Source organism: Ambystoma mexicanum, chromosome 1q (genome assembly GCF_040938575.1).
Source record: "Ambystoma mexicanum isolate Mex_15411 chromosome 1q, UKY_AmexF1_1, whole genome shotgun sequence".
Taxonomy (NCBI): Eukaryota; Metazoa; Chordata; class Amphibia; order Caudata; family Ambystomatidae; genus Ambystoma; species Ambystoma mexicanum.
In genome coordinates, this window is record NC_090922.1 from 1058575909 (window position 1) to 1058592494 (window position 16586).

At 44.7% G+C, this 16586-nt stretch overlaps 1 protein-coding gene across 1 annotated transcript in view; it reads left to right on the forward strand.

The window, feature by feature from the left end:
• The first annotated feature begins 845 nt into the window (after nt 1–845).
• PKN2 (protein kinase N2) overlaps nt 846–16586 on the forward strand; it is a 1791501-nt gene continuing 1775760 nt past the window's right edge. The window contains exon 1 of the mRNA XM_069641740.1: nt 846–1089. Coding sequence (XP_069497841.1) covers nt 1045–1089 — 45 coding nt within the window. The 5' untranslated portion in view covers nt 846–1044. The remainder of the gene's footprint in view (nt 1090–16586) is intronic.

Below are 16586 nucleotides of genomic sequence, written 5' to 3' on the forward strand. Positions count from 1 at the left end.
CATTCATTTCCATGGGCTCTCACCCGCCAAAAAGACAATCAGGTGTTTTCACCTGCCTTGGTGACACAAAAGGTTGAGAGCTATTGGCCATCCCTGCAGCTTCCATGCTCCCCCAGGTAGGAACAGGTCAAACATGCACGCTGAGGGCCGGCTGCAGCCAGGGAAGACATAAACTTATTGCCAGTTAAGGGGTCAGCTAGTCTGGTCCCGAGCTAATCACGGCTCATGCCATAGCTCTCAACCATTTATATCGCAAAGGCGGGTGAAAACCCCCGATTTTATTTTTGGCGGGTGAGAGGCCCATTGAAATGAATGGGCGTGCAGGAGGCTTGGCGGGTGAGTCAGCTGTTTACAAGGCGGGTGACACCCGCCAAAAGCGTGAGTTGAGAGCTGGCTCATACACACAACACGAAAGGACCACACGCCAGGCAATTTCTGGTAGATTAAGTGCGAGTGGGAAGTCGTTCGCCCCTTACACGTGACTTTAGTTTAGCACTAGCCCAGGAGGGGCTCAAGTCGCATCATGAGAAAGCCTACGCAAAATCTAAAACTGTTGGCTTTGTCAATGCGTGTATACTTGTTCGACTTGCCTCCGCTCCCACTCTCAAACACCAGATCAAAGGGAAGCCTCCTAGTGGGTACATGTATGAGGCTGAGTTGCCAAAAAAAATATTTTCCTTAGTCTAGTATGTTGGCGGCTCGGGTGGTGGGGCTATTTGGTGAAATGGGTAGGGTGGTACCCCACTTTCCTGTTACCCTGGGACCTTGACACTCCGCGCCCGACAGAGAGCGCCGCAGCCTCTGTATCCGGACATCACGTGACCCAGCGGCCGCAAAGCAACTTTTTGCGACTTTGTGACTGAGGAGCAGCGCGACAGCTGAGCCGCCGAGTGGGGGGGCAGTGCTCCGAGACCAAAGCGGGCAAAGGGCCGTAGTGCCTAGAGGGCCGCGGGACAGCGAGCCAAGCCGCACAGCCCCTGGCCGGGAGAGGCCACCCAATGTGCCGCTAGCGCCGGCAGCTCCAGCCGCAGCGAGCGGCGGCAAATGGCGTCCAACATGGGGAAAGAGATTCTGCTCACTGACATCCAGGTAAAGAGGCCGGGACCCTGGGTTGCCACAGGAGTGAACTCTCCATAAGTCCCCTTTTAGCCTCTGAAAAAAGGGAGGTCCAAAGCTTCGTGGAAGTGGGTATAAAACTCTGCTCGCTCTGAATGACTAAACACCCCCCCCCCGTCTCATCACAGTGGAACAGTTAGAGCGGCCACAACACCGGGCGAGTTTATTGACTCAATTGTCACATGGAGACAGTTTCCTTTCCTGAAATTAATTTGTTTTAATTAATTCTGGGAATTGCTGTCTTGATTAAATCCAATTAGACCTAAGCACATGATGAATATGAGTTGGAAAAGGAAATCCCATTACTTTAACATTGGTGTACAGGTGACATGGAGTCCGATGGTTATCCTGACGCCGCAGCAGACATATTAAGCCCCATTCTTTCCGCAAAAGAAACTGCCCCAGATCTGGTCACTACCATCATTTTGTTCCTCAACATGCCCAGAGACAGAATCAATATCCTCCATAGTCAAAAGACCAACCAGAGCAGTAACACGACTTGATTACTAAGGTCTTCGGTTTATCTTCCAAACAATTAGAGCATTACCCCCCAAAGTATATTCCTCTTGCGCTCTTCTTACCCCAGACAATGTCACATATTTCTTACCCTCTGTGCTCCAAGAAACTTCAACATTTGTGAGGGAAGATCTCCAAAGTCAACCACCACAATTTCCCCCCAATAAGTACCGTATATGACCGCCGGCCGCCAGCACTTGGTCTGACATGAGTATAACGTGTGTGTAGTATATCCTTCAAAATGCACTGTAGTTTTTGCCCCCTCTTTTCCAAAACTTGTTATGGTGTGAACCATAATCCACCCAGCTCCCCAATGTTGACACTTTTCAAACCTATTTTGGAGTGACACGATTCTTAAAAAAATAAAAATACCATTTAGAACCTTATCGAACTCATGTTGATGGGTTGTATCACCTCCAGAGTGCAGTTCGGTGTCTAAAAAATTAGGGCTAATTTCAGAGAGTACAGAGATCAGAACATCCATGGTGGAACTTTCGTATTCCAAAATGAATCCCTATGACCGCCCCTACATTTAAGTTTATAAACGCTCATAACCATTGTTGTTTTGTTATTTCACAAGTAGGAGCCCAGCGTATGTTTGCAATTGTAAGAATGCCGGGAATTGAAATAGCTGCTATGTGCTAAATGTGTATGTTCTGTATGTGCGATTTTTTTGCACAATTAACATCGCCGTTTGTTCATGGTTTTAATATTCGATCTTTACTTTGTTGGCGACCACAATACATGTTTTCCGTTTGATCTATGTATGTTAAAGCATGCTCTTTGAGGTGTATCCCCCTATTTAAGTTTTGTTTTACAGTATCTGACCTAGGACAGAGCAGCTAGTTGGAACTGGAAGCTCGTGGGAAAATATTGGTTAGCCTCATGTTTATCCTCCATGTTCGACTGCCGGGGATACACACATGAATATTTTACAACTTGGAGGCTTAATTGGAGCCTTGAATGATGGGGGTAATATTTTTCCTTTGGAAATGTTCGTACAGAAGTGATTCATGTTTTCCTGTATAGTCTACACCCCTTTCGATTGTTTGTATTGTTGCCAAGCAACATTGAATTGTAATTTAGATTTTTTTAAATCTCCCAATGATTCCACCCCCCACCCCAAAGCACTAGGGAAAGGGGGAATTCTTTCGCGTGCTATACTGCTGTGGTGGGAAGTGTTAATTATCAAACGGAAGAAATGCCACTTATTTCGTGAAGCGCAGATTGCTTGGCTTTAGTCGAGTGCGCCCAGGGATGCATTATAACGTGTTACTATAACTCTGTCACTACAACAGGCACATGCTTTTCTTCAGGGAGAGGGATTACAGATTCCCCGAGGCTTTCGGCATTCTAGGCGTAAGAGCCGTATCATTTTGTTTACTGATAAGACTTATAACACGCACAGTACGATTTTGTTTGTGCGACTACCCACGCGTGTGTTAAATAACAGTAGTACGTTCGCTATTTCTATTACTTGCATGTTGTGGTCTGAGTTGTCAATAGACATCTAACATTTACTTGACCAGATACCGATGGGTTTGGTGCGCTGTATAAATTAATAAACAAACTGCTATTGTTTAGTTATGTGGTCATTGCACGGATAGTGGAAACGGATCTCATTCCACATTTTGAAATCCTGCAGGGACCGTTCAGTTTGACAAATGAATGGGGACTGGACAAAAATATTGTCACCACCCGCTTCTTCTATTCCACAAAGCAGTTGTAATCTCCCACAATCCTTTAATCTTTATTCCGTAGTTCTAGACAATGTAAATCCTCACGGCGAGGTGCTGGTAGGACAGGTGGTAGGCGATGTTTTTCTTTTCTCAAATTAATTTTAAATGGTTTATCGAAAGATCTGCATCGAATTGCAGCTACAAGGTGCACACTACTGAAATGGGGATGGCGTGCGTTAGCCTGCCTGTACCAAGCAGATTGTGGACCCAATACAATTAAATCAACTGACTGATCTGTCCAGAGTAAACTGTTATATTCAGCGTTGGAGGATCCTCGTAGGCAGCCATGTGAACTTTACCACGAGCTCCGGCTACAGTAAACAATCCCCCGTTACCATAACGACCTGCACTTTGCCATTGGGAGAAATGCAATTGTTTTTTGGGGGGAGGGAAGTAGTTTATTCGTCCAGTATATGGTCATAACGTTCACAATGGGGTGTGCTACTGGTTAATAATTACCCGTCGATTGTGTTAGAATATTGGATGTTGGTTCATAGATGACTACAGTGGTCTTTACAAGAGAGCCATCTCAAGGTACCACAGCGTGCTTGCAAAAAGATATGCATAGGACATAAAAACACCCTAAAACAAGCATTACCCGATAGTTCACTCTCTTTGTTGGGAAAGCAGTTTGTGTTCAGTATGAACACATGCTAGCATCCTCTTCCTATGCAATCCGTTTGCAAACTCCGTTTTGGCAACGAGGGGTAGTTTTGATGCACGCTTTCAGGAGGTGTGTGCATTTTGCAGATTTTCTTAGCAGGGCTGATAGTCCTTTGTGACGGTTATCACCACTCCCCGTTTGGTCTTGTGTGTATGTAACATGCAAGTAGCAAAACAAAAGGCATGATGGCTGGAAGACTTATAACTAATCTTAACCTCTGGCATTGCTCAATGCCTCCCTCCAGACCAGTTAAAAAAAGTCCATATGCAAATCAGGCTTGGTCCCACCCCAAAGGGGTGAGGCAGAAACATGTCTGGCTATGTGTGTGGTCTCGTGCAGAAGGGATATGACCCAGCAGTTCTGGCTGGACTGCCCCTTTTGGGGTGGGACCAAGCATGATTTGCGTATGGTTTTTGCCCTTTTGTAATGGCTTGGCAGGGATGGGAACAGGTCTTCAAGAAAAATGCTACATGAATAGAGGTTACTGTCATGGAATTAGAGGGGTTTCAACAACTTCCTTAATAACAAGTTGTTATGCCACAAACTTTATTCTGTTATAAGCAGTGTGGCTTCAGACATCAATGGTCCTTGATGGATATATTGTAGCCCAACAACTTGCTATCCCCTCCACGGGTGAAAGACCACCTGGGGGCTTAATCAAAGCCATTAAAAAGAATATCTTAATACATTTGAAATCGTGTTGAATACACATTATGGTATTCTAGCTGTGTCATTTGACGAGATAATTACAATTCAATATTAATTTAGAATATCTATTGTAACCCCTCCATTTCAAAGATGGACAGTTTTATTACCACCATAGCCCACATATTTTTTTTATTTTTTTTTATTTTAATTATGGAACATTCGGAAGTGTAGAAATATCGTAATAGGCAATTTTTATTCTGATTGCAAGGATTCATAAGCTGAATATCTAGTTAAGGAGGTGGAACGTTAAATGTCTCTGTATTATTGTTTTTTTTCTTTTGTGGACACATAATGTATTACAAGAGACATGTCCTCCTTTATTGCTCTGTTTCAAAATAATTAAAAAAGATATTTAGGTTAATTTGGGGTGCGGAATTGTAATGTAAGTTTGAAATTCCAGGCAACTGCACTTCACAATACCATGCAACGTGTATTGATTATGTATTTTACACCACTACTTATATCCTGGAATCCGATTTGTGAAACCATGATTTGTTATCAAATTTTAAATTGGTAATTAATAACAAAATTAACAAGGGTATGAGTTTGGCATCGTGCCCAAAAAGAAACAGGATTGCATTGAAAAAACATAAATACAATTGAGTTGACACCAAAAGCACAGGCGCCGATCTACAACAAACAATGCTTATGATCTTGATGGATCATTCCATAAATTGACTGTATAATACTAATTTAACCATATTATGCCCCATTTTAGCCAGCACACGTTTCAACTTTTAATCTGTCTTTTTCAAGACTGCTATAGGTGGTTCCCAAACATTATACCAACAATTCATGATGCATAAAAAGATCAATGGTTTGATCATTATGCCATCATAATTTGATCATTTTTCACCAGTCACATAAAACATTACTGCATTGGTAATATAATTCACCCCATATTTGTCAAAGTACTGGATGGTAACTAACGTAAGAGATGAGCATCATTTTCAAATGCCAAATAATGTCAAAATGAATTTAAATTTGTGAGCATGTTGTTTTTTCACAATTGTTACTATGTGCGACTTTAGTGCAAGATATGTACATTGGAAAAAAGATATAGTAGAATATTACATTTTTACAGTCTCAAGCATTGCATTCCATTGCTATCGTCACATGTGACTTGGTTAGTTTTGAGCAACATGTGCCACCCAGGACTAAAAAAGCCCCAAAGAGCCTCTCCAATCAGACTGATCTATCCTTCCATTTGTGTTCCTATAAATGTAAGTGATTGAATATCACCACGTGATTTAGGAGTGAGGTGGCTTATTGATGTGTGTAAGACTTAAAATGTAATGTTGTCCAATTAGAATGTGACCGTTAAACTCCGTTCAGTGCATCGTATTATGAATTATCGTTGTGCGTTGTTGCTAAATTTGCGGTTTGCATGATTTGGTGAGTGGACTCGCCAAAATGTTTAATTGCGAGGCTGGTTTTCCAGTGCAGGCACAATAATATCAATTGTTCTCTCTCGGACCTGTAGGTACGAAATACAGTTAGGATTTTTTGATAGATTTTTTTTTGTTTGTTTTTTTTTTTTTTGGTGCATTTATTTTAGCGCACAAAGCCCTGAGGCATCTAAGTGCTAGTTACAGAAAGTGTATAGTACAGTTGAAGTTCAAGAGCACGCATAGGGGTTCCAGACAAAACCATGTGTGTTCAGACTGAGAAAACCTCACCTCATAGTACGGGAGCTACATCAGGCATGCAGACACAAGTAAGTGGAACTCAATAGGCAAGTGTACAAAAAAGGTAGCGGGCGCCCCTCTCTCGAAAGAACACGTCATGATAACCTGTTCAGTGGTTTTTAACCACTTTGAGAGTTCGCAGCCATCTCCTTTTTGCTCACTGTACCTTTCACAGATGGGAAATATTCATTTGCATATCACTTTGTCCCGCCCACATGGGCAGTCCAACACCGAAATGCTATGACAATTCCCTTCTGAACAAGAATACCAACAGCAACCCCATACACATGTTTCAGCCTTGTTGGGCCTCATCAGTGAGGCAAGTGTATGCCGACTGGGAAAGCCTCACCTCATGATACTTAGGTTTACTAGTAGGTGGGAGGTACTTTTTCTGGTACAGTAATACATGGTAGTGTGACGTTAGCATTACAAGGGTCATTGGAAGCCAAATTGGCTTTTTTAGATATGGAAATAAATGGCATGTTGGTGCTTTTCTATACAAAATACATGGCATATTGGCATTTTTGGATACAGTAATACATGGCCGTGCAGCAATAGCATTGCTCCGGTCTGGTGGCGGCATATAGGCAGTGTGAGAATCGTCCATACAAGGCATTGCAGGTGTCAGTGAGGGGCAGGTTTGCAGGTAAAGAGCGTGATGCACATTTTTAGATGCCACAGCAGGAATATAGTAGTACATGTTGATATGTCCCAGTACACTTCGAGGAGAATCACGGTGTGGACATGACCTAATTCAAAATTGCTTGCAACAGGTTGGCAGTGATCGTGCAGTTGGCAAATCATGCAGCAATGCAATTTCGGCATGCAAGTTGGTAGGCTGTGCATTTTTGGTATGACAGCAATTAGGAGGTTGAGTGAGCAGCGAGGAACATAGGATTACGCCGGGGGACGAAACGTTGTGGTGGGTGTCCAGAAGGCGAGAGATTTGCGGTTTAGCTGCAGTGGACAGCCGAGTGAAACAATTAGTTAATGGGAGGAGGATAATTTCACGTGATGCTAAGCGAGTGCAGTTCGTATGAGGTGAACTGGCCAGCGATGGATCTGTAGTAAAAATATTGTAGCTCTATCTCTAACCTAATGTGCACCTGGTACTGCAGACTTAGATACTGTGACCTCGAAGTATCCTCTTAGCCTAACAAACTACAGCTCGAGTCCAGACAAGTCGGCGCCCATCCAAAGATCCCCACCCTTGTTTTAGATTTGTTGTTTTGCACCTCGCAGCACAAATCACGTGACCCATGGCGAAGGCAATCTGTCCCTGCCTTCTGATCTTTTATGATCGATTGGGTGTCTAACAGTTTTATGATCAGTAGCCTGGAATTGACTGCTACCTTGTGGAATACTTTGGATGGGGGGCTTCTGGGTGCTTTTACTTCGAGCTGGGACGGGGAAAGCTAGAGGCTCGTGCTCCTTCTCGTGGGATCGCTTCTCACAGAGGGCTCTAAAACCCTTTGTGGCCTTGCAGGGCACATTCCTAGTGGGCTACGAATGCTGGCAGCATGAGAAAATGAAGGGTCTATGAATCTCTGCAGCACTGACCTTTCTCACCGGTGCTCAAGTAACCTATTTCCCCATGCATTCACTTGGTTCCATGTGCGTGGCTCAGGCCTGCGTCCCTGGCTGCAACGCAAAGCTAGGCCATTATTTCAATATGGCTGCTACTATGGAAGATGCTGTTTCATTGCCCATGTACCCTAGAGCCAAATCATGCACACCCTTCCCCACGTGTATAGCCCCTGTCAACACCTCCCCCTCCCACATGTAACCTCCTAGAGCCCCTACTGCACACTTTCAGGCTTCTGCCTCATCCGAAAGCACTTCAGGGTCTGGCACCATCCTTCCTAACATTCCCCCTTTCGTTAATACTATATTAACAAACTCCAAGGTGAGCTTCTCTACCTCATTTATCATTCTTTCCCTTTCCAATCTTTCAGCTTCCAAGTATGGAGACAACCCTGTCTTCGCGACCCGTGCCCTGCATACGGACATAAAACTTTTCCCCTACTTGGTCGTATGGGAGGATAGCTCGGTGGCAATGTGCTCGCCTTGGAAACAAGACGACACCAAGCAACACAGGTTCAATCCCCGGGTTCTCGCTTAGAAAACTGGGTATTAGTTGCATTATAAATATGCAACTAAGAGACATATTCATGTAACAGCGCCTCGATGCCCCCGGCTGTGTGAGCGCTTTAAAAATGCAAAAAATAAATTGCTCAGGAGTACATGTCCTATATAACATACACCCTCCATCCCCTGCTAAACTTACCCAGTGTTCTGTGTAATTCTGTGTCAGGTGGGGGGAACTGTGGTGGTGCCTAAGGGGTGAAGACTTTGCTCTATTGCAACCATGCGTGGTTTGCTTGGGTCATCAGTCTGAATTGCACTCTTTTGTACCACAAGGCGCCTCCTGTACTCCAATAGAGACCATCATCATTGCGCCGCTCGGCCCTGCTTTTGCACAGCATCAAAGCCCCAGCCTGCAGGTGCAGAAGATCACTAATGCACGACAACAGGATCCAACATCTTCACGATAGCCCCCAATAAAAAAGGCTGTCGCATCAATCCCTTTTCAGTATGCCAGCTTCTGTCTGCATGCGAGTGCCGAGGACATGCAGGGCCTCTACTATGTTGGAGAGGGACCCATTGTCTGCATCATTAGGAGGTATGTCGGTGCAACAGGAATCTCCATTGCAGCCCCTTCCTTCCATGGACGTGAGGCGGTACAGCACGTAGCGATTCTGCAACGTCATCAGCCTGACTGCACGTGTTTCCATCTTGATCACATCGAGGCCTTGTTTAGTGTCGTTTGCTAGCTGGATTACTTCCCAGTGCATAATTTGCAGCCGCTTGCCGTTTGCAGCTGTCTGCACCACTGGTACCAGTAACAATGTGAAAAGTTTCTCCTTTGCCGTAGAGTCGGTATTGATTTGGGATTTCTTTGAGTAATTGTGAGGAATCTTGCGATTTAAAATCGACCTTTTCCGTTCCTGTAATTCTCCTTCTCCGGCAAGATAGGGAATATGGGGTGTGTGGGGGGGGGTCTGGGCTGACCGGCGATCTGGTCCCACTTTCAAATGTACTTCAGGGGCCACCAGGAGTGCCAAGTGCAACAAGGCCAGCGAGCAGGTTCCCCTCCATGATGGTGGGATGTGCAGCAATTCCGGCTGGCCGTACACCGAATATATATCCATCAAGCTGCTGCCCTTTTTTTGAGATCTGGGATGTATGATGTCTTGTTGCACTTGGTGTTGGTCCCTTCTACGAAGCTCCCTTCATTGTAAAAACACGGTTCACGTTCTTCCTGCTTGTGAACATTCACTGGTTTTTCCATTGTCTCGACCCACGTAAGTTTTGCTACATGCTTATTACAGTATCCGCTGCATGTGGCATTCACTTTTTTGATCTCTTCTCTGAATCCTACGAGACGCCTGCCATGCAGCTCATTGTGGTTTCGTGCCATCTGCCACGAACCTCGCGTCTTCCAACATTAGGTTTGGTTTTTGCAAGCACTGCGCACTCTTGGGGTTTTGAGCATGTTGCAGTTGATCAGGGTCCATTACTTCGATTCACACGCTTTGTGCCTGGAAAGTGCTTTGCAATCTGCACAAGATCAGGTGAAGTAAATATTGTGCCTCCAAAATCAGAGTTTCCTGTGGCATTAATACCTTGGGAGCTCCCGACAGGTGTGAAATCGAGGAACAGATCTAACAACTTCCATTAGACTCCCTTTTCCCCACTGAGCTCGTGTCTGCATACCAACTATTGCTTAACTCTGGATGGTGTTCATCTTCTATTGCGTCTAACCCAAGTCCTAGGTACTAATCGTACTTGGCCCTTCTAACTTGTCTTTTAAACTGATTCCGACCAACAACAACAAATGTGAGCCACTAGAAAATACTGTCATTTGTACTTATGTTGTCAAACGCATTAGGAAACATTGATAACATGAGGGAGTGCAAACTTTCCCATACGCTGCTGGGTGACAAGCGTATCATTAACAGATGCATCAGGCTGTGTATCATGGACAGTGGCCTCTCTATTATTCATTTCAGTTACGTTTGCAACATCGTCATGTGTAAAGGAACCCAAAGAGGCATTCGTAAAATATCTTAGTCCTGGTTGCATTGCTCATCTCCCCCCATCCCCCTTATATGCCCACCCCATTATAAAACGGCACCTTAAATATATTCCTAGTGCAAACATACAGATAGAAAACAGAGCAGCTACACACTGCATATTAATTTCAGTTACATTTGCAACATCGTCATGTGTAAAGGAACCCAAAGAGGCATTAGTAAAAGATCTATTAGTACTGGTTGCATTGCTCATCTCCCCCTCCCCCCTTTATATGCCCACCCCATTATAAAACGGCACCTTAAATATATTCCTAGTGCAAACATACAGATGGAAAACAGAGCAACTACACAGTGCATAACACATACATGTATCCATGGAGGCAAACGCTGTTATCAAAGAACATTCCTGAAATCGAGCAGATTTATTTTTTATAGATGGAGTGGTTAGACCCGTGTGCATCCGTTGCAAAGTAAACAAAAAAAAAAGTGGGATCTTTTGTTACTAGTGCGCATAGCAGCGTGTTGTGTGTCAGAGAGGTTTGGTTCTAGGACCATAATATTAATTACACACGCAGTCAGTATTCAGTTACACATGCATCTTCAGTAATACCACTAGGAGGGGAGTGTGAGAGTGCAGTACTTAGCCTGCACTGTAAGCAGCTTACTAAACTTGGGCGGGTGGTGTGGCCTTGGGGTGCTTTGCGAACATCAGATTGATGCATCCAATATCGCACCTCCAAAACTTTTACCGCGACGGGACTAGCATAGACTACCTCAAAGGGGCAGTTATATCTATTCTCACTCCACCGGCGTTCAAAGTTCTTTTCATAGACACGGTCGCCAAGGAAGAGCTGGAGAGGAGGTGGCGTTTGAGTATCAGATGCAGCACTGGTTTTCTCTTCAGTCCTTGATGGCGCTATCTGTTGAGAGGCATTTTATTGCTTTTGATGAGGCACACGATTAACTTCCAAATTCGTCCCCTAGAATAGACGGAGCCCTGTGAGCATCAGATGCTCTCCTGATTGGAAATGGGGCATGTGCATACTCGGCTCCATCACCACCTCATGGGGCGATAAATGGTGATCCTTACAGGGTTGCGTGCGCATGCTAAACAGCAAAGGTCAAGCAGTGCAACCAGTTTTTCTTTAACGTTGTGCAAACCTTCAATAATTTGCTTTTTAGAAGTCAATTTATCCTCTCCACAACATCGTTGGCCTGGAGGTGGTAAATTGTGCACATCTGATGCTTAATGCCCAATAATGCCGTAATCTCTCTGAAAAGTTCATTGAAAAAGTGTGTGTCGTTTAGTACCTCGTACATGCCCCACCAACGGAAAACCTCTGAACAAGAACTTGGCTGCACATTTTGCATCAGTATGCGCACAAGGACCAGCCTCCACCCACCACAAGAAGGGAGACACACCTATTAGTGCGACCCGTTACACCGTTTTGCCATATCCGGGTTGTCAAAATGTAGTTCGCGGAATGGCCCAGTAGGGCGGGGCAATGTACCTCGTATTGATTTTTTTTTTTTTGGGCGAGTCCAGTGCTGGAATTCTGACAGGTAGTACAGTTTATAACCATTCTTGTGATTTTGTCTTGCATATTGGGGACAAACCAGTCCTGTATGTCTGCAGCAATATTTTGATTCGACACATGAGAAGGATGGTGCAGCTGGTCAAATGCGACCACTAGCAATTTGTGTGGCATAACTGCTTTACACAATGTTTCTTGTAGCCACAATAAAACTGTAGAAGACTGCTTGTATCCCCTTTTTTAGCAATATTTCCCTGCAATTAAATCAATTGTGCAATCAGTAAGGAATTCTAAGAGTTTTGCAGCTGTTCTCTGCTCTACGCTACCAGTGGTGCTCAGAAATACTCGGCACCGACAAATACGCTGCTTGCTTGCAGGTAAGGACTGCATGCACTGTCGTGCTGACCTAATCCGAATAGATGGTGACACGGCACCCTTGAGATGCTAGAAGCACCTTAATGAGAACTATAAGATCCGCTGCTTGGGCCAAATAGTGCAGGGGTAATGTTTTCTGTACCAATCCCTCATAGATCCCATCTACTAGGCGAACCACTGTCGCTCCAGTCCTAAACCAGTGCCCTGGTCGATGGCTGCTGACCTGTCGATGAAAAGCAGCCCCGCCCCACTCCACCCTTCCCCCTGAGTGGGCTGTCTCTCGCTTTTGGGATGTTGTCCTCTTCTCCTTCAAAAGTCATTTGTGCACCGCATGGTCTTCCTCTGCACGGTTCTGTCAAAAAGGCGGCAGGATTAACCGTTTTGCACCCTACTATATGAATGTTCGGGCTGGACAGGATCTCGTACGCCGATGCCCACTGTGTGGTCAGAGTACTTTTGGAGCGTTACAAGCTGGTAAACACTGCGTGTTCCACGTACAGTGTTACAGAACACTCCATGACGATTGTGGAGCTCTTCTCAATTGCAAATGTAGCTGCAGCACACTCGTGTTCGCATGGGAACTGGCCTTGCATGAACAGAATCTAGCATACTTGCACTTGCTATAACAGGCCAATGGTGGTGCAGTCATCAGTTGGCCATTAACAGATGAAACTTTTGGGTGCAATCGGGTGTAGGTAGCACTGGGGCAGTGGAAATGACCTCCAGATTAGTGAAGTAGGCACGCATGTCTTGGTCTGTTTTCTGAGCCTCCTTGAGACCCTGCAACAGGGGCCTAGCGTACGCAGGTTAATCTAAAATCCACGTTCTGCAGTAGTTAAACCTGGAAATTTCTGCATTTATTTCTAAAAATGTCTGCATTTGTTTGACAGTTTTGGGCTGGGGAGTGTTGAGCACTAAGGCGGCGTGATCGTGTATAATTTTCTTCCCATGGATAGATATCGGCTGCCCCAAATAGAGCACTTCTTGGACGCAATATTGCAACTTCTCCTTATCTACCTTGTACCCCTTGTATGCCAATAGCTGCAGTGGGGCGATGGAGTTCACTGCTGCTCACTGTCGCTACACACCAGCAAATCGGCAACATACTGAATGATGGTACTGGGCACCTGAATGTTCCCAAAGTCGGCATGCAATATCCTGTTGAAGATGCTGGGGGACTCGCGGTACCTCTGAGGCAATCTCGTGTGCTGGAAACATATTTCCCCCTTGCGTAAATGCGGTGAGGTACTGTGAATCTGAGTGCAGGGGTGTGAAGAAGTCATCTTTGATGTCCACCACAGTGCAGTAGATTCCCTCTTTAGGGATGCATGCTGCACAGTATCTTTGCAGGGTTTGGAACCACAGGAAATTCTGCCTTGACAATGTCATTTAGAGGCTGGAAGTCCTGGATCATCCTCCAACTCCCTCCTTTTGCCTTTTTGATTGAATAGCTAGCCATGTTGCATGGGGAGGTGGAGGACAAAATTATTCCTTGACTCGGAAGTGCCACAATGGTGTCCTATATGCCCTCCTCCGCCTCTTTGGACAGCGGATATTGTTTTAGTTTGGGGCAACACTGCACCTGGCTTGAGGTTTATTCGCACTGGTGCCACCCCCTGCATAGTGGGCATTAGTTACCCATAATCTTTCTGGGACCTGCTCTAAGTCACTTTCAGTGGGGGGGGGGTGATAAGGGACATAAAGGAACACTGTACCTTTTCGATATTGTGCCATTGTGTCATAGGGGATGCAGATTGAATCTCTCCATCGTCAATTCTATCCTCAAACAATTCTGCATCAGTCACTTCTTTGAGGGGTACCGTTGGGTCAATGCACAGTACATTACACCACTCGCACCCATCTGAGTCAGTGCCCACCACAACGATCCTTTTAGCTGGATAACCAGGCCCTATAAGTCTAGAGACGGTATCGTTCCTGCTACAAGCTCTGGGGTCACCATGGGCCAAAAAATGTAATCTGATAGTTACCGCCAACACGTTTTATCAATCTGGGGCACTGCATCAAGCAATACTGTTATCCTGTACAGAAACATGTCTGGGTCCACGGGAATGCTGCGAGCTGCGAACTACCACCTCCCCTCCTCTGGCCTGTAGGATGACCATTGCCCTCAAGGCACACATTCCTGGGGTGGCACATACCACCCTGTGGTCCGTAAAGGAGATGGTCATGTTCAGTTTGCTCAACAAATCCCGTCCCACCAAATATCAGGGAGGGATCCTAGTCCAGTAAGGGTGCGCATGTTAATGCATAGATTCAATTGAACATTTAGTTGGTGCTGGTTACTTGTAAATGCGTTGTATTTCTGCCAGTCTGTCTTGCATTCTCCAGCTCTTTCTGCTGGTCACATTTGCCTGATAAGATCAAGAGTAACAAACATCTCATGTTCTTTATTTAGTCCATTATGTGTACTCCTTAATCTGCACATACATTTAGATTCCATTTCTCAGTAAAAGCTTGCAATCCCCTCCTCATTTACTGCAGTTTGCTTGCGGCAGCCTATAAATCGTCTAGCTGGTGTTTTTCTTGACAGTGGCTGGCCAGTGGCAGTCTTGGGTCCTGATGAGGTTTGACCAGTGTTCCCGGATATGTATCTTGAACTCTCGGACAGTACTTCCTATTTAGTTTCTGGCAGACACAGATGATTGAATAAACAACACATTTCGTTTTACAATTAATGAATGTGTTGATCAGTACTTGTTCTCCAGTAGAGATATTGAATGTCTGTGTTACTGTGCGCTTATTGGCACATGCTACAGCTGTCGCATCTGTTGTGTTAGCCAATCTTTGCCTGTAACTTGTTTTTCGTCGAACCCCCTAAAAGGACGGGCTCAAGTTAGTTCTTAAAGTAGATGCTTTTGTGAATGCAAATCCTGGTTTAGGATCGAATGCCCATTAGGTCAGGGTCCTTGAGTAAGAAATGCTGGTGTTTGTGCATCCTTTAAAAAAAGTTTTTTTTTTTTTTTTAGTACATTTTTGTTTGCTGTACAGAGTAATTACTCTAATGTTGGGGTTCAGCGTTGTCTTGGTTTTTGCTGTCAGTAAAGTTTATAATCTTGTTCTGTGCTTGGTGCAGATTCAGTACGTATGCTCTGTCCTGAAATCTGAGTAATATCACATTCCTACTCAAAAACCTTTTCCTCATTGCAGTTTCTTTTGGCTATGTGGAACTCACCAGCAGGAATGTTGTCAATCGTTGCCTTTCTATGGCAACTTGTTGCGAATAAGGTTGAATTAGTGTGTAACCTCCCTTGAGCCAATATATATTCGTAGATCAAGGACGTCTATGGTATTTTTGGACATTGGCCAGTTAATTCTAGTCCAAAACTGTCACTCAAACACTTGAAATTTTAACTAGCGCTGATCAGTGCCATTCCAGATCATTAGTATATCATCAATGAATCTGCACCAGATCACAATATTTGGCAAAAATGTATTGCTGGTTAGTGCATAGGATTCTTAAAACTGCACCCATAAAGAGGGAGCATATTTCGCCCCCATAGCAACACCTCTCGTTTAGTAGTATTCTTTATTACATAGAAAACTGTTCACTCCAAAAAGCCCTTGACCATTTCAATCTGTTCTAAATACGAGGCAGACATTTTCTTATATCCATAGTCTGTATTGCCAGCTCATGTTCTATTGAGGGGTACAGGGCCTTGACGCCTAAAGTTGCCAAAAGATATCCTGGCTGCCAATATACATCCTGCAAAAGTTGTAATACGTGAGTTGTGTCCCTAATATGAGTTTATAGCAATAACCTCATCTTTAATTACATTGTCAATGTACTCTGAAAGCTTTTCAGTAGCCCAGCCTATGCCGCTCATGATCAATCTATCCCCTGGTTTGGTCTCGAAATGTTTATGGACCTTCGGCAGATAATTCATGGTCGGCATAGTTGGGTCTGTCACTGCGAGATATTGTTCACTCCTATGTCCCGTCCCCTTTCCTCCATACTTGTGTGACATTCAGTCCTTTGGGACAGGACCGGAGCACTTTTGTAAAAAGCATAACCCATTTTGAATTTTTGCCCTTCCTCCGTCTTTGCCGGCGCATCTGGGATTTCGTGTCCTGTTCTTCATGCGAGCGTCATTTCGCGAGGGCGGATCCTCACTCTTTGCTTGGAGTGT